Raw genomic sequence first — 18,282 nt, forward strand, 5'->3', positions numbered from 1 at the left:
GAGATTTCATTATACACTAATAAAAAAAAAAAAGCAAAAAGGTGGGGACAAGCCTAATGAGAAAGAAAAAAAAGAGAACGCGGTTGGCTCATCCCCTTGACTACGGCGCTAACGGCTCTATGACAGCTGTGATTATGGAATCGCAAGCGTACACGTGTTGATCTTATTGACGCGTGATGAAAAATAGTAAATATGGCCGTTGTGATAAATATTCTTTTTATTTTTTTTTCCATAATCAAACGTCGATTTCACTCTGTTTCTTTCTTTTTTTTCTTTTTTACTTTTCATATCTTATTCTAATTATCTTATACTTCCATACTTTTTTAGGTTTAGATATATTTTTAATACGTATGTCATGCTTATGTATTTTTTCTTACGTTTAATAAATAGTACCGTTTTTAATTTGTTCGTTTGAATTTGAAATTTGACATGTTCTTTGTATTACTTTATTTTTATTTTTATTTTTCTTTTATTGATGTAAAAGATTACTCTAGACAATATTAAATATTTAGTATATATCCTAAGAGTCAATTGGGTAGAAATGCATTAAGAAGAAAAATAAAACACAGAATAAAATCCTGGAAATTGAGTGTATCTTTGACGGCAAAAGAAAAAATACTAAAAAAAAAAAAAGAACAACAGTAACTGGTTTGCTTTCTCCTTGTATCGTTGAGAATTCAAAGTGAAATTGGTTTCCACTTTCCAGAGAGACCTGAGGTGAAATTGTGAGCTAGCTCTATCAATCATAACACTTTAATTATGGTTTAAAAGTGGTTTAACAGTTTGGTAAAAATGGTTCTATGAGAGATCAAGCAAAGGAGGATGCACATTTCAAAGCTTCCTCTTTTCATAGCTTCACAAATCGAATGCAACTACTCAGTCTAGAGCATAACAAGTAACAATGCTGAAAATTTTGTAACAAGAATTGTTAAAAAAAAAATCAGATAAAGATTAGATTAGAACATAAACCAATCCAATCAAATTTCTCAGATAAATCAAAAGTCTTTTCTTGCTATGTGGGTTTTTGAAGTATTGTGTATATTTATTCCCGGTAACGTTCGAATTGGTTCATCATGATTCTCGGCGCTTAAGACTCAGACTCATCAGTCTTCTGGATAAGATCGCCGTTGAACTTCAAGCCATACATGTGACCCATCTTGGACCGCTTGGTCTCCAAATATCGCTTGTTCTCCTTTGTGATAAGACTCAAGAGTGGGACTCTTCCCACAATGGCTAATCCATATCCCTTCAGACCAACGTACTTAGCGGGATTATTCGTCATCAGCTTCATCGTCCTAACGCCCAGATCCCTTAGAATCTACACATTAAACAACGAATCAGTTATATAAGCAAATGTTGGCTTTTTGGATGTAAATGAGGTTTTATGTTAATACCTGTGCACCAATTCCATACTCTCTAGAATCAACAGGAAGACCTAATTCCTCATTAGCTTCAACAGTGTCCCGACCAGCATCTTGCAGATTGTAAGCTCGGAGCTTGTGTCCTAAACCGATCCCTCTTCCTTCATGTCCACGAAGGTAAACCAACACACCACGACCAGTTGACTCGATCTGCTGCATCGCAAGGGCTAGCTGGTTCCCGCAATCGCACCTTGCTGACCCAAATATGTCCCCGGTGAGACATTCCGAATGTACCCTCACTAGAATGTCTTGACCGTCACCAATCTCTCCCTGCCACAGTTTCATTTCAAATGGGTTTTACGTTCTGAGTTCAAATCAACAAAAGAGATGTTTTTTTTGAAGAAAAAGCATTGCTCTAACCTTAACCATTGCAATGTGCTCTATTCCGTCTATTATGGACTTGTAGCAGTAAGCTGTGAAAGGTCCCCACATTGTCGGGATCCGAGCCGCAGAAGAACGTTCCACTAGTTTATCTCTCTTCCTCCTATATCTGTCATTTTAGAAACACAAAGTTCTCATCTTTAGCTTCAAGAGAATTAGATTAACGAAATGAGACGCAAAGAACTTGAAATTTTTTCGAAGTGCTTATAACCTGATCAAATCTGCAATGGAAACAATTTTCAGGTTATTCTCAGCTGCAAATTCACGGAGCTTTGGTAATCTAGCCATGGAACCATCGTCATCGACAATTTCACACAGTACTCCAACAGGATCTAGTCCAGCTAAAACAGTAAGATCAACAGATGCTTCAGTGTGTCCCGCCCTTTTCAAAACCCCGCCTTCTCTATACTTGAGCGGAAAGATATGCCCTGGGCGATTGAAATCCTCTGGCTTTGAATCCCTCGATGCAAGAGACAATATCGTTGTTGCCCTGTCACGAGCTGATACTCCCGTTGTTGTACCATGTTTTGCATCCTAAATAAAAAAACATAAGCCAAAAATTCTTAAAATCCAGCACCAATAATCAGAGGCCTTTCTTTATTAGAGAAAAATACATACCACAGTCACTGTGAATGCAGTGCAGAGCTTTTCTTCGTTCTCTTTCTGATTTACCATTAGAGGAAGGTGCAATCTCTCGAGATCATCGTCTTTCATGCTCACACAAACTATCCCAGTTCCATGTTTCACAATAAAAGCCATAGCCTCAGGTGTAGCTAACTGAGCAGCCATTACCAAATCCCCTTCATTTTCTCTATCTTCATCATCCACAACTACCACAAGCTGCAACGTTAACGCCAAAATCAATCGAGGCAAAAGGAAACAAACAAACCAAAAAAAAGGTGAAGCATTTATTTTAAACAAAGGGGAAAGAAAAAGAAAAAACGGACCTTTCCTTGGCGTATATCTTCAATGGCCTCAGGGATTGAAGAGAAACCTTGTGTTGGTAAATCCAACTCATAGTCATCATCTTCAGCAACGAAACCATTGGATGGCGCAGGAGCTGAATCTGCCGCAAGTGTACCAAGTGAAACTGAATCGGCCTCTAAAGGTCCTTCGATCCGATCATCAACAGTGAGAGACCCATTTGAGAGTGGAGCGTTGCCATTGGTGTAAGAGAGCAGATCATCTTCTCTGGAGATCACTGCAGCTTTAACTTTTCCAGTGGTTTTAATTGCAAATGATGATGGATGGTTAGATGGCAAACTGATACGGTGCAGTCCATGGAACAATGTAGTAGAGCTTTGGTTTAATCTACACAGAGAAATCAAATCGTTGAGGCTATATAACAAACAATAGATTACTCGAAAACGAGTGAAAACTTCGAATCTCATGATCCGTTTCTAATCACAAATTCTTAGATCACGATCTTTCATTAGCTGAAGCTCGGATTGAATCTCTTTACGAGTCGATGGGTAATCATATTTCTATTCCCCAAATCAGTAACCAATTAACAGAAACAAAGCGAAGAAACAAAGTCTAAAATCGAGAGGGATTAGGAAGAAAAACCTCACCTAGAGCGGGCAAGAGATATGGTGGAAGGAGACGAAGACGATAAATTGATCGAAGACATATCTCTCTGTTCCTCGACGAGATCAAGAAAACCGTTATCGCAAAATCCAGAAATTGGGTAGATTTCTTCTAATCACGGTTCAACTCCGAGAAACCCACTTCGCAAATTGGAGGCTTTATGAAGAAGATGCGGGGAAAAGTGAGCAAATAGAGAGGATGCGTTAGTTGCTGGTGATGACGATAGCGATTAGCTAAGCTTATTTTTAATGGCGGCGCAAATTGGGAAATGAAGAGAAGAAGTATTTAAGGGATCTGATTCGGTGAGAGATAAGACACTTGCTTGGCTCTTGTCTTCTCCAACCAAATTCTCAACGCCCACTTTTATAGACTTTCTTTTTCATCTGCTTCTTTTGTTACACCGCAAGAAAAGTCTAAATCTCCTTCTCTAAATCAAATTTGCCTTCTAAAACTAAGCATGTTTTGACAAAATTAAGCACTCTTTTCAATCTCTTTTAATTAGGATAGTCAAGTGTTTTAACAAAATGTCTTTATAATGATCTTTTAATACATTGTTAAAATGCAGTTTGTACATAATTAACTATAGTTTATTTTTACACACTAAAAAAAAAAATTATACTAGTGAAACTGAACAATGTTGAACTATATACTTCTGCTATATATAACTAGCCTTTTAAAATTTGTTTTATAGCAAATCTTACTCCATGAAATAAGATTAAGCATTGATTAATAAGCTGTGAAATCCCTTTAACAAATAAAAGTAATAGTAAGCTGTGATATAGAATTTGGTTGAATCAGTTTTCTATTTATTTTATTCTTGATTATGCAAGATTCATGAAAGATATATATATATATATATATATATGTAACAACTAAATGACGGTCTATTCACAGATTTTTTATTATGTGAAAGGTCTTTGTCGGTTACTCATCCTGGTTTATTCCATATATTTTGCTTAGAGTTTATGTGATTTCACGATTACCCGAAGTTACTAATTACCCGATGTTTCACCGTACTACTCGATTTAATAATGATGTGATCCTATATGTAAACATTTTTAAAATCAAAAGGGACTGGAATCTGTCTGGACCATCCAAGATTCCAAAACAGCTTTAAATATTTATATTATATGATTATTTGAGTGGCAGCCCATTCCCACGAGATACGAACCGCATAATTTTGTGTGTTCAGCCTCGCTTCTTGGTCGGATGACCCATGATGCAACATGATGTTTCTGTGGTTAAAGAAAAAAAAAATTATTATATAAGTTTTGTTAAGTATGTAAATCAGAAATTAGTTTTTCTTGTCGAATAGAAACGCTAAAAATATATTGCAAAGTTTATGAAAAAAAATACTGACCCTAAGCATTCGTGGACCTCAGAATCACAATCACCCCTTGATGTAATACGACAGATGTCATGTGGATCTCTTTGTGGTCTAAAAAAAGTCAATTACCTCGTACTGTAAATGTAAAATCCAACCTGAACAAATCATTTAATCTTCTTTCTTTTAAGATATATCCATCCTGCAAGTATAAACAGACCTTTCTAGTTTCCTGCATTCATTCTTTGGTGACCAAACATTGGATATTCATCAAAACATTGTGAGAATTTAGAATTCAGCCGCAAACCAAACCTCACGTTCTCTCTACTACAATGAAAAATCTATACTTCTCAATCATCTTTCCGTTTGCCAAATTATATGCTAAAACTTTGTTGGACTTTTTCTATCTTCCAAATACGCGATATTAATTACCAAAAAATACTGCCAAATCTTAGGAAAGAAAATTTAGAAGTTAAAGGTCTAATTTTGGTACAAGTTTCAAGGATTACTAATGAATCGGATCTTGGTTTAAAAGTTTTAGGTAATCCTTGAAAATTGAACCAAAATTGTAAGTAAGTGGTTTCGGTTAATTTGACAATGGTTCAGTTTTGTCTCTTCCAGTTAAAAGGAAAAGCGAAGACTTTTTAGGCTCAGTTTAGTTTCACTGTCTTCTTCACATCCACTCATCATCATTTCTCTCCGGCGAGTAGACACAGCGACTGACGAAAATTAAAACTCTTCTCCGTCTCTCTCTCTCTCTAATCGCCGGCGATGGAGAGCTTCGCACTTCACTCTCTCTCCACCACCGCCACTTCCGCCTCCTTCTCCCATCATCCCTCACGCCTCTCTCTTCTCCGCCGTATCTCATCGAGATCTCCGCCTTCAACCATTTCTCTCCCATCTCTCCGATCTCACACCGTTCAACCTCTCAATTTCCCTCTCCTCAAACCAATTCCCAGTTTCTCCACACGAATCGCCGCCGCACCACGAGACGACGCCCCTCCTCCTCCTTCCGAATCTCCGTCTCCTCAACCGCTGCAAGGGGCGAAACTAGTACCTCTTCTTCTTTCCGTCTCTGTCGGTCTGATCCTCCGATTCGCTGTCTCTGTACCGGAAGGAGTCACTCCTCAAGGCTGGCAACTTCTCTCGATCTTCCTCTCCACAATCGCTGGTCTCGTCCTTAGTCCTCTCCCAGTTGGAGCTTGGGCTTTTATCGGACTCACTGCTTCGATTGTCACGAGAACGCTTTCGTTCTCCGCCGCTTTCTCAGCCTTCACGAGCGAGGTTATCTGGCTCATAGTCATCTCCTTCTTCTTTGCTCGTGGATTCGTCAAGACAGGCCTCGGCGATAGAATCGCCACTTACTTTGTGAAATGGCTTGGGAAGAGCACTTTAGGTCTGTCTTACGGGCTCACACTCAGCGAGGCCTTGATTGCTCCTGCAATGCCCAGCACGACGGCTAGAGCCGGCGGCATTTTCTTGCCGATCATCAAATCGCTGTCGCTCTCTGCGGGAAGTAAACCAGGAGATTCGTCTTCGAGGAAACTAGGGTCTTACCTGATCCAATCCCAGTTCCAGGTTACTTCTTTTCTATGCCCTTTGATTGCCTCTGAAACTTCGATGTCAGAAACTGGATTGGTTCTTAGTTAGTAGTTCGTGGGATGTGATGTGATACTGAGAAAACAAAGTTTGTAGTTTGGTCCAGTGTGTCTCTTCATCTATATTTATGGAGTTTAAAATGGAGAAGAAGAAGACAGATAGAGAGAGAGATATTGTGTGAATCTGCCGACTGATTTTAAATTTATGTGTTTTACTTGGACCATATACTTTTGTAGTTTATACCATTAATGCAAGACCTTTAATGCCGACATTCATGAAAGAATGTGCCTGTTCTTGAGCATTTGACTTTGCAGGAATCTTCCTTAACTAATCTTGCTTACACCTATTTCTGTTCTGTGATTTTTGCCAGTGCGCCGGAAACTCTAGTGCTCTTTTCTTGACTGCTGCAGCTCAAAATCTGCTGTGCCTCAAGTTAGCCGAGGAGCTTGGAGTAGTGATCGCAAACCCATGGGTTTCTTGGTTTAAGGCCGCTAGTCTACCGGCTATTATATCACTTCTTTGTACTCCACTTATCCTCTATAAGCTTTATCCTCCAGAAACAAAGGACACGCCTGATGCTCCGGGTATTGCTGCATTGAAACTCAAGCAGATGGGCCCTGTCACTAAAAACGAATGGATCATGGTCGGTACAATGCTTCTTGCTGTCACTCTTTGGATCTGCGGGTAAGTTCATAGGGTAACTCTCATGTTAAATTGGTATCATAGGTTCGGTTAAAATCTAAACACTCCATGGTTATTTAATTATACATGTAGAGAGACTCTTGGAATACCAAGTGTCGTAGCTGCTATGATCGGTCTCTCCATACTTCTTCTGCTTGGTGTCCTTAATTGGGACGATTGCCTAAGCGAAAAGTCGGCTTGGGACACATTAGCTTGGTTTGCTGTGTTGGTGGGGATGGCAGGACAGCTCACAAACCTCGGCGTTGTAACATGGATGTCTGATTGTGTAGCCAAAGTTCTTCAATCTCTCTCCTTGAGCTGGCCTGCTGCGTTCGGACTTCTCCAAGCGGCTTACTTCTTCATCCACTACCTTTTCGCAAGCCAAACAGGTCACGTTGGAGCTCTCTTCTCAGCTTTCTTAGCTATGAATATAGCAGCAGGTGTTCCAGGCATATTAGCTGCACTTGCTTTAGCTTACAACACCAATCTTTTTGGTGCTTTGACTCATTACAGCAGCGGTCAAGCCGCTGTCTACTATGGAGGTATCTTGTTATGAAGAGAACTCTCTCTCTCTCTCTTTCTCTTTATGTTAAAAGTCTCTAACTGTGGCATTTGTTTTTCATGTTTTTGGCAGCGGGTTATGTTGATTTGCCTGATGTATTCAAGATTGGATTCGTGATGGCTACGATAAATGCGGTCATCTGGGGAGTAGTTGGAACTTTCTGGTGGAAATTTTTGGGTCTCTATTGAGAAGAGATCTTATTGAAATCACCAGAAGAAGTTGTTCTTTGAAGCTTGCAAAGACGGTGCAATCTCTTTGTTGATGATCGATTATTTGGTTTCGAGGGGTTTTTTTCGTGTTCTCCTTTTTAATTTACTTGCAGTTAGAGAATCGGACATCCTTTCTCACACAGATATAAAGAGATCTGTCTCGATTTGTTTCTCTCTTATGAAATATCTTATTTTTTCAGAGAATAGGGGTGTTTTGTTACAAGGAAAAAAAGTGAATTAAAAGGAGATAATGAGCCGTTGAAAAGCCCAAAATGAGTCTTTAGTGGGCCAATAATGAGCCGTTTGAAAGCCTAAAATGAGTCACTAATGGGCCTATTTTGATGGGCTAGTTGAGGAACCGTTTAGGGCCACGAAAGGACCATTAATGGGCCATTAAAGGATCAATAATGGGCCATTAATAGGCCTTTAAAGCGCCATTCATGGGCAAGTGAAGTATCGGTAATGGACCATTAATGCGCCATTGAAGGATCGCTAATGGACAATTGAAAGATTGGAAATGGGCCAATAGTGGGCCAAAGAAGGATCGATAATGAGCCATTAATGGTCCTTTGATGGATCGCTAATGGACCATTGAAAAATCTTCAATGGGCCATTAATGGGCTAAAAAGATCGGTAAGGACCATTAATGGGCCAAAAAGATCGGTAAGGACTATTAATGGACAATTGAAGGATTGGTAGTGGGCTATTAATGGGCCATTAGAGGATCGTTAATGAGCCATTAATGGGCCTTTGATGGATCACTAATGGACCACTGAAAGATCGCCAATGGGCCATTAATGGGCCAATAATAAATCGGTAATGAACCATTAATGGGCCATTGAAGGATCGGTAATGGGTCATTGAAGCATCGGTAATTAGTCACTAATGGGCCATTGTAAGATCGGTAATGGGCCATTAATGGGCAAGTGAAGGATCGCTAATGGACCAGTGAAGATTGGTAATGGGCCATTAATGGGCAAGTGAAGGATCGCTAAAATGGACCATTGAAAGAATTGTAATGGGCCATTGAAGGATCGTTGGGCAATTAATGGGCCACTGAAAGATCGGTAATGGGTCATTAATGGGCAACTTTAAGATCGGTAATGGACCATTGAAGGATTTGTAATGGGCCTCGAAAGGACCACTAATTGGCCATTGAAGGATCCGTCGCCCATTGCCGATACTTCAGTCCCCCATTAGTGGTTTCATTTCGTGGCCAATTAGTGGTTTCGTGGGCCAATTAAGGCCCGTAAATGAACAGTAATAAGTAACTAATGTCTCACTAACGTGTTAGTTCTCTCCGGAGGAGGGTAATTTATTTGAGAATCCACGAGTTCTCACTAACGATGAGTTTCGCTCTCCATTCCCTCTCAATCTCTGCTTCTTCATCAGCCTCATTTCTCTCTCTCCGACGCTTTCCTTCGAGATCGTTATCGCTTCTACAACCTTCGATTTCCCTTTACTCATCCCCAACCGTCCGATCACTCTCCATCTTCTCCACTCGATTAACTCCACGCGCCGCGGCCTCCTCCTCGCCGGAGAAACCGTCCAGCACTCAATCATCGTCAATTTCTTCGCCGCCGCAAGGAGCGAAGCTGGTTCCTCTGTTGATCTCCGTCTTAATCGGTCTCACTGTCCGATTCTTAATCCCCAGACCCGAACAAGTGACATCACAAGGATGGCAATTGCTCTCAGTTTTCCTCTTCACGATATCAGGGCTCGTCCTTGGTCCACTCCCTGTCGGTGCTTGGTCTTTCGTCGGCTTAACCGCTTCAGTCGTCACCAGAACGCTTTCGTTCTCAGCCGCTTTCGCCGCTTTCACCAACGAGCTCATCTGGCTGATCGCGATTTCGTTCTTCTTCGCTCGTGGATTCATCAAAACGGGTCTCGGCGACAGAATCGCAACGTATTTCGTGAAATGGCTCGGGAAAAGCACTCTTGGTCTATCGTACGGTCTCGCCTTCTGCGAAACGCTTATGGGTCTGATAATGCCGTCTACGATGGCTAGAGCCGGCGGGGTTTTCTTGCCGGTGATCAAGTCTCTGTCTCTCTCCGCCGGAAGTAAACCCGGAGATCCATCTTCGAGAAAACTAGGTGCTTTTCTCATCCAGACTCAATTACAGTGTTCAGGAACATCTGGTGCGCTTCTCCTGACATCAGCTGCACAAAACTTGCTGTGCCTCAAACTAGCGAGAGAAGTTGGTGTGGTAGTCTCAAATCCATGGGTCACTTGGTTTAAAGCCGCGAGTGTTCCTGCATTGGCGTCTCTTCTTTCTACTCCTCTCATCATCTACAAGCTTTACCCTCCTGAGCTGAAACACACACCAGAAGCCCCAGCTGCAGCTGCAAAGAAACTAAAACGATTAGGTCCCATCACCAAAAACGAATGGATAATGCTCGGGGCTATGGCTCTCACCGTCTCTCTTTGGGTGTTCGGGTAAGATTCCTTGCAAATCTGAACTGGTTTATGATATTAGATGAAAGAATTCATCTAATTTTCTTATATATATTTTTGATGGTGACACCGCGCAGAGAGACAATAGGAGTAGCAAGTGTTGTATCCGCGATGATCGGTCTATCAACGCTTCTGCTATTGGGAGTTATAAACTGGAACGACTGTCTAAGCGAGAAATCAGCTTGGGACTCGCTCACTTGGTTTGCGGTTTTGATTGGTATGGCTGGACAGCTAACAAACCTCGGGGTGGTTGCTTGGATGTCGGATTGTGTGGCCAAACTGCTCCAATCTCTGTCCCTGACTTGGCCAGCATCACTCGTTATTCTCCAGGCTTGTTATCTCTTGATCCATTATCTATTCGCAAGCCAAACCGCTCATGCAGGAGCGCTCTATCCTGCCTTCTTGGCGATGCAAATCGCTGCTGGAGTCCCAGGGGTTTTAGCAGCGCTTTGCTTGGCTTTCAATAATAATCTCTCTGCTGCATTGGCACATTATACTAGTGGCCCAGCTGCTTTATACTATGCAGGTCTGCCTTCTTTTCTTTTCATATCTTATTTTTCATTTTTTGCTTAATTAAACGACTTAAGTACACTTTTTTTCTTACATATTATTTTTTTGTGGGTCTGAATTCGCAGCTGGATACGTAGATCTGAAAGATATGTTTAGACTCGGGTTCGTGATGGCTCTTGTACAAGCAATCATCTGGGGATTTGTCGGATCTTTCTGGTGGAAATTCTTGGGTCTTTACTGAATAATGAAACTGCTCCGGCCATTTTATTTTTCTAAACACAAACCAATCCAAAATTCAAACAAAACCGAAAGCTGGATTTTACTTTAATGCCGGTTTTATATTGTTTTGGATCCAAGCTGAACCGAAATTAAACATATAAAGAAAACATCCACTTAAACTATGAGAAACAAAATTAAAAATATGGTTTAAACACAATGGTCTAATATTCCTTCATACAAACATGGTTAACTCAGGTCGGCTATAAACATTTGTCTGCTCATCCTCAAGGACCGGGTAAGCAGCAACTAGCGTGTCCTGGGCACCAATGTATAGCGAATTGTAGATCTTCCAGTACACTTCACGGACCTTGCGCGCCGGATGAAACAAGCCCTGCAAACAATAGTTTAGAATAACGGCTGCACCTAATGCAACTCTCATTCCTTCAATGGCTTCCATCACAGCGTTGATGACGTGAGGAGATGTCTCGAAAATGTTGGGCCAGATGTAGTTAAGCAAGTGAACCAAAGCGTCTTCACAACCCAAACCAGCTACACCTAATGCCATGTGTTTCACGGCTGAAGCTGCGGTTTGTCTGTGAACCAAATCTCTGTCCATGAGCGCGTCTTCCAGCAACGGTGTCACTGCGTATATGTAATCTTTGCCCATTTCTCCAATGTATTCGAACAGGAAAGAGAGAGACTTCAATACACCGTTTTGGACGTTGAGCTCTGGAACACGGTACTCGTTCATCAAAGCGGGTAAAACAGTGAAGGGAGAGCATGTTTCGGCGACTATGGCGATTGCAACTGTGGTGCAAACACGGTTCTGACGTTCTTGGACTTTGAGATTGTTCAGTAAAGTGGCTAGAACGTCTTGTGGTCCGATGGCTTTGGCAATGTACCCGAAAGTGTTGACTGTGGCACGGCGGATACCTTTTTTATGCGCTTTAAGCATTTCAAGAAGCTCGAAACAAATTCTCATCCACTCCCTAGCCGGAACAAACTCAGCACCACGATCAGCAATCCTACCAACAAGGTCGATACAATTCTCTTGCACTTTCTCGTGCCTGTTCTTCAAAATTGGGGTCAATCTTGGAAGCAGATCCTTAATGGGAGGAGTCATCTTTGTCATACCAATCACGTTGACGATAGCTTTTAAAGCTCCAAGAATTGATCCCAAGACTTCAGGGTACTCTTCTCCAAGATACTCATACAAGACAACACCGAGATGTCCCATCAACTGTTCCTCTCCACACTGCTTCATGACAACAGCAATTCTAGAAATAAGATCAGCAGCTTGTTGTCTTACCTTTGCACTCTTGTTGTTTAGTCGCCACTTGATGGTACCACAAATCTGAGGAAGATACGGCTTTACACGCTGACCAAGACCATTCACTACAGCACCAAATCCATTAAGCATCACATTAGCATCATCGCTTGTCTGTTCTTGGAAAGCATAGAGAATGCCATCAATGAGCAGTTCCTCCAATCTGGCATCAATATCAGATGCTCCCAAGTTTGTGATAACTTTGTCAATGGTTTCCATAACCATACGCCGGTACGGTTCACTCTCATCTTTAAGATTTTCGACCACCTTTCCCACAATATCCGCAACACCGACCTTGTTCGCAATCTCCACAGTAGTTTCAACAAGCTGCTTATAGTTTCTCTTCTCCAGAGCCATTCTCCTAACCCAGAAATGCTTGAAGAACTCAGGCAAAATATCACTGCGAATGTAATCCGACTCAACTCCTTCTGTACTGACACACTGTTTCACCACCTTGAGGACAATCTTCTTCATCTCTTCATCAGGAGACTGGAACTCGCGGATCAAGATAACCATCACTTCTTTTGTATAGTAGCTCGCATAAATAGCATCCATCAAGGGGATGATAAAACCAATCGCCTTCAAAAACGCAGCCAAAACTTTACCGCGGTGAGACCTGATACCTTTCCACAGAGGCTTCAGAACTGAGTCAAAGCTCTCAATACCATAAGGAGCAGCAGCCTCGGCAAGAGCAGCCAGTGACAAGGCGGTAATAGTCCTAACCTTCTGGTTTTCATCACTGAGACCATGTTCGATGATCTCTACTAGAGACCTTAAGTGAGGCAGGACGGCACAGCCAATTAGTATGGCAATCTGCTGAACAATCTTAATTCCAGTGTGCCGTGCCTGCCATGACTTCTTACTCTGGCAAACGGCTTTCAGGAACGGCAAGAGTGCAGGGATCCCAAGAGCTGAAGCCACCACACTGAACGCTCTTGCTGTTGTGTTCCTCACATATTCATCCATGTTGTCAATATCAGGCCGCATAGCTGCAATCATAGTGGCTAAACCAGCTGCTTGCTAAGGTTAGAAATAATTTCTCTACCTTCTACACGAGCATAATAATCTTCATCAATCAACAGAGGCTCAATAACAACAAGAACCTTGTGGACGAAAGGCCTTACCAGCTCATCAAGTTTGTACAGAATCCTATCGATTACTTTCACCAAAAGATGCCTCTCTTGATCTTCCAGAGTGGGTTGCATGAGCAATGGCAAAATTTTATTAAACAAGGGACCAGCACCAAGCTCACGGGCCTTATCTGTAAGCTGCCTTAAAGCTGTTTTCCTCTGGGCAGGAGTTCCATTTTTAACCTTCAACAACAGTTTCATTATCTTGCGTTCTTTCTGCTCGTCAGGAGACAGCTCTTCTTCGTTCTCCTCATTCAACAGAGCTCCGAAGTACTGATAATCCTCAGGTTTCATAAACGGCAACCCACCAGGAACTTCCGGGGGCACATCATACTGCTGCCCACGGACTTCCTCCGGAATAATGTAGCCCGGAGTAGCCATAGGTGTCGGGGTTCCTACAGCCTTCTTAGCAGGCGTCCGGATGGGAACATAAGAAGCAGGCGGATCCAAAACCTTGTACCCTTCGGTAGGAAACATGGCATCAAGCTCTTCATCACTCAATGGTCTGTTTCTCTCTTCGATATCCCTCTCCCACCTCTGCAAATTGTACTGCTCAGGGGTCATAACACCACGCAGATTAAGCTGGCCCGGAGTTGGTGTAGCCATATCGATCCCACCGACTGGAGTGACACCAGGAGTGTAAGCACCAGCAGGAGTCACTCCGCCCATAGGTGTAGCACTTCCCATAGTGGCTGGTGTCTCGTCCCACCTTGAACGTTGACGCTTTGGGGTAGGCGTTGCAAGCCCTTTCGGAGTCGCGTCCCATGTAACGCCTGAAGGGGTTGCACCGGGAGTAACACCACCACCTGGTGTTGCATCAGAATCAGTAACACGACCAGGTGTAGGAGTTTCGTCCCACCTGTTCCTTCGTCCAACAGATGGTGTTGCATCAGAAACTCTCCCTGGAGTTGCATCCCACCGCCCAATCCCTGGAGCTGCATCAGGTAAATCCCAATCCGAAGTTGACGATTTAGACTTCTTTGCAGCAGCACCGTCCTCTTCGGAGAGGTCCCACCTCTGTCTCCTCCTGGAAGAAGAAGAAGATGAAGAAGAAGGAGGAGGAGGAGCAGAATCTTTCTGTCCCTTTGCAGCTTCTTCTTCCTCTTTCTTTTTCTTAGCGATGAGCCTCATAGTTTCCTCTCTCTCCCTCTGCAAAGCCGTCTCCCTCATATGGTCCGTGTAAGTCCGAACACTCGGATCCGGCGTCTTCTCGCCCATAGAAAAAGGGTCAACTCTATCCGGAGAGAGAACTCGATTGAGTCTCCTGTTCCTATAATCACCCTCGCGTTCCGCAATAGTCTGCCTAGGCTTGAATCCGCCATCGTCATCTTCGCTGTGAGCACGAGCTACGTCATTGAGAATCGACCTAGGAGCGGTGTAAGAAGCAAGACGCTGAGCCACGAGCGAACCAGTGGTGTCCAGATTCGGATCCTCCTCATCGTTGGGTGCTATAGATGTCAAGTAGGAATCACGGTCGTTATCTCCGTACAGATCGCGATCGAAATTTAAAGAAGTGAGAGAAGCGAGGTCTGCTTCCATCTTCCGTCTCTCCTCTTGAATTTTGGCGATCTCTGGATCTAGATCCGCCATTATCGATACTCAACGAAGCTGTTTCCAACACACACACACACAAAAAGGAACTGAGATATTGGGAAAACAGTAAATCAGAAAACGAATCGAGATCATAATACAACTAGATCAAAGAAAAAGCAATCAAGGTAACGAGAATAACTCACCGATTATCGGATATGACCTGCGAATGAATGTGGAGAAGCAAAATGAGAGAACTAGGGTTTATCCAGATAAATCCAGGAGAAAAAGAAAAAAAAATTATATATACCGAGTCGGTTCTTAAGATCGAGTCAGATCTTAATTTGGGCTCGTGAACTATTTTTATCTATTGGGTTCATTTACAGAAAAAAAAAAAGCCCAAAGCGCCAATACAAAGCCGACAATATCTGTATATAGCCATGTAAGCATTACATCCACTTGAGGCAATGAAATATTGTATATTTTTTGGTAGATAGGCAAAAAATGTCATACTTTAAAACTATACACGTATTGTTTTGCAAGAAATGACTGAAATTGTCGACACATGCTTTGACTAATTTGTAAGTCCTAATGATTGGCTCAGGCCTCAGTTGATAGTATACAACTACGAGAACATTCAAACTTTAGCAGCATGCTTACACATCTAAACTTTTTGAGTACTGCTTAAATTCATAAACTTTTGTTCAACGAAGTAAATAATTACATAATTCCACCATTTTGCTACTTTAAATTTACAACCACTGCACCCATATGTAGTATGTATTCATAAAACTAAAAAAAATAACTAAGGTGAGTGTATACTTACAAAAACATAGGCACCCAACACAGCTGCTAGTAGGCTACTAGTTTTTAATTTTGAAATTGAGTTCGATCATATAGAAAAAAAATAAAGAAAGCCAATATGCATGCTATATGCTAGGTGTACCATTCTATAAAGTAATTAAATTAACAATATCCCGTAACATTTCCATTTAGATTTTATAAGTTACTCATAAGTGTTTATATTTTAGTAATGACAAAAAATTATATTTTCACAAGACAAAAAAACATATTAACACAACACCCTTGTTGAAAAAGTGCATGCTTTCGTAAGTTTCCCCAACAGCCACACTATCTTACACTGTTCGCCTTTCTTATTTAGTACACAGCCAGTTTTGTTTAAAAAACTTTATGAGTCGTACCCCTTTAATAAAGAGGCTTTATTTAGACATTATCCTTACTCACTAGCTTGTTTTTTAAAACTACTGATATAGCCGAAAGTCCGGATCCACTACAGCTTAATCAATTTCGTAGTAGATATACTATACTAGTGATACGAACTATTCGATAAAAAAACTACATAAATAATTCTAATACAGTAATATAAAATTGAAAGTAATATAGAGAGGCCTTCGTGATACTTAAATGTTACAAACTTTCCTTTGGAGCAAAGAACGGAAGCAATGGAGGACTTCACCAAAACCCACCGACCCTGTTCAGGAGATACTGCATAGCTAAACTACTATATTGACATTTGTATCAGGACTCCAATCGAGTACCTTTTCACGCGATATTAAGAAATTTTTACTACCCCATTTTGTAGCTGTTGTTTTCTTTAAAGGTTTTTTTTTTCTCGATAGCTCTTGCTTAACTTTTTTTTTCTCGATAACCCTTACTTAACTTACCCCTACAGTTTAATTCCAAAGGAACTTTTAATCATACTTAATACAAATAATGGAAGACTTGTAATTGCTTATATTATCTTAATATGCATAGAAAATAATAAAGCTTATAATAGTATGAAACGAGTATCTTACTAAGCAATTAATTTGGTCTCCTAGGCCCCAACAACACTGAGAGCAGCCTGCTTTATACTCCCATCTTCCTTTGTATTGTTATCCACTTTATCATCGATCGAATTAAATTAAATACACAGATAACATTATTGTCTTCTACCCACTAATACTAAAAAAGTCAGGTTGCTTTAAATAAAATAATTAGTGATATAGGCTTCGATCATTATGTTAACGGAGTGTATTTAATTGAATAACGTAGCAACCAAACAAAAAGATTTTATTATTATATTTATAGGCATATATTTTCCACATTGGGAGCCCAACATAATTTACACGTCATCACAAGAAAACGACAAAAGCAAAGAGCGCTATCCACAATCCAAACCCGAGATCCAAACCCGAAAGATTTGTCTCTACACGCGCGTGCAACTTGTGTTGTTGACTACAGATGTTATCTAGATCTCGTCAATCGTTATCGATATATTGCCACGTGTCTTACTCACCTCCCTTGGATTAAATCAGGGTCTTGCACGTTGAGGTCTGTGGATCCCACATCGCCGGCAAGAGATATTTCCTACCGCCGAGTCCACGAGCGTTGTAACTAGACCCGGTTGTTTTGTCGACGAGGACATGACCCGCGTAACCCGGATAAGAACCCGACCCGAATATGCCAGGACAAGCGGAAACAGCTTCAAGCGGCGCAGTTGGTGGGCCCTGGTAATATCCGTTTTTAAACGGATTCGTGACGGTGTTAGCGAGAAGTGTAGCGAGGTTTATGATCATTCCGTCAACTCCAACGTCACCGTTAGGCGCAACTAACGGCGGCGTTTGTGGTCCGTAAATCGGCTGGTGAAACGGCCAGGCGCAATATCCCGGGCACTGCGTCTCGGAGTTTCCGACCCATATGTAAGCGGCGCCGTTGGCCGCGCGACGCGATTTCGAGCCGGAGGATCCGTGGGTCCCACATCGGTTCATACAGAACCCCTCGACGGTAACGTCTTTGGCCGTTAAAACGACAGTTATGGAACGGAGTCCGCCGTTAAGCTTGGTGGATAAAGCACGGAGGTAAGGATTTTTAAGGGATTTTCCGAGAGGATATTTCTCGAGGAGAAGCTGTTTTCCGACAACGAGCGTTGAGGATCCGCCTTTGTATTTCTCCGTCGTCTTCCACCACGACGCGACGGAAGGAACAGCGGAGGTTGCGGCGTCTTTGGAGTTGAGCGAGCGGATGAAGTCGACGATTACGGACCGTTGGATGGGTGTGAATTTTCCGTACCAAACGAGATTGACTGTGATATTTCCTTTCAAGAGAACGCCGTTGTGGTACTTGAGAATTAGCGGCTGCTCCTTGACCAACGCGGCGGTGGAAAGACCGGCGGTGGCGAAGAGCAAAGTGAGAAAGATAGCAAAACGGTAATTACAAGCCATTAAGAGGGCAAAGAAGATATTGAAGAGATAACAGAGGTTTTGTTTGGGGGTTTATAGGATACTGGTATAGTGTGTGATATGAGAGTTATTTATACCAAAGTTTCTTTTTTTTTCATTTTTGTG

At 41.8% G+C, this 18,282-nt stretch overlaps 5 protein-coding genes across 5 annotated transcripts; 2 read left to right on the top strand and 3 right to left on the bottom strand.

Annotated features, from left to right (window-relative positions):
• Positions 1-808: 808 nt before the first annotated feature.
• On the bottom strand, positions 809-3,728 carry LOC18011637 (bifunctional riboflavin biosynthesis protein RIBA 1, chloroplastic). Its single transcript, XM_006394107.2, has 7 exons — positions 3,374-3,728; positions 2,750-3,113; positions 2,421-2,642; positions 2,014-2,336; positions 1,782-1,911; positions 1,395-1,691; positions 809-1,318 (listed from the first exon to the last, which is right to left on the bottom strand). The coding sequence occupies exons 1-7, from the start codon at positions 3,430-3,432 to the stop codon at positions 1,088-1,090; spliced, it is 1,626 nt and encodes a 541-aa protein (XP_006394169.1). The 5' UTR covers positions 3,433-3,728; the 3' UTR covers positions 809-1,087.
• A 1,649-nt stretch (positions 3,729-5,377) lies between these two features.
• Positions 5,378-7,968, top strand: LOC18011638 (dicarboxylate transporter 2.1, chloroplastic). The gene is made up of 4 exons (XM_006394108.2): positions 5,378-6,291; positions 6,683-6,996; positions 7,087-7,535; positions 7,628-7,968. Exons 1-4 carry the CDS (start codon positions 5,485-5,487, stop codon positions 7,741-7,743), a joined length of 1,686 nt encoding a protein of 561 aa, XP_006394170.1. The 5' UTR covers positions 5,378-5,484; the 3' UTR covers positions 7,744-7,968.
• Positions 7,969-9,085: 1,117 nt separating this feature from the next.
• On the top strand, positions 9,086-11,057 carry LOC18011830 (dicarboxylate transporter 2.2, chloroplastic). Its single transcript, XM_006394109.2, has 3 exons — positions 9,086-10,201; positions 10,297-10,745; positions 10,855-11,057. The coding sequence occupies exons 1-3, from the start codon at positions 9,111-9,113 to the stop codon at positions 10,968-10,970; spliced, it is 1,656 nt and encodes a 551-aa protein (XP_006394171.1). The 5' UTR covers positions 9,086-9,110; the 3' UTR covers positions 10,971-11,057.
• Positions 11,024-15,204, bottom strand: LOC18011831 (splicing factor 3B subunit 1). The gene is given in 3 exon segments (XM_024151218.1): positions 11,024-13,291; positions 13,294-15,013; positions 15,142-15,204. Coding segments are annotated over 2 exon segments (3,813 nt in total). The 5' UTR covers positions 14,996-15,013; positions 15,142-15,204; the 3' UTR covers positions 11,024-11,180.
• Positions 15,205-16,991: 1,787 nt separating this feature from the next.
• Positions 16,992-18,213, bottom strand: LOC18012438 (protein EXORDIUM-like 2). The gene has a single exon (XM_006394111.2). The coding sequence runs from the start codon at positions 18,157-18,159 to the stop codon at positions 17,245-17,247; it is 915 nt and encodes a 304-aa protein (XP_006394173.1). The 5' UTR covers positions 18,160-18,213; the 3' UTR covers positions 16,992-17,244.
• Positions 18,214-18,282: the final 69 nt, after the last annotated feature.

The sequence above is a fragment of the Eutrema salsugineum genome, unplaced genomic scaffold (assembly GCF_000478725.1).
Source record: "Eutrema salsugineum unplaced genomic scaffold, Eutsalg1_0 scaffold_6, whole genome shotgun sequence".
Classification (NCBI taxonomy): domain Eukaryota; kingdom Viridiplantae; phylum Streptophyta; class Magnoliopsida; order Brassicales; family Brassicaceae; genus Eutrema; species Eutrema salsugineum.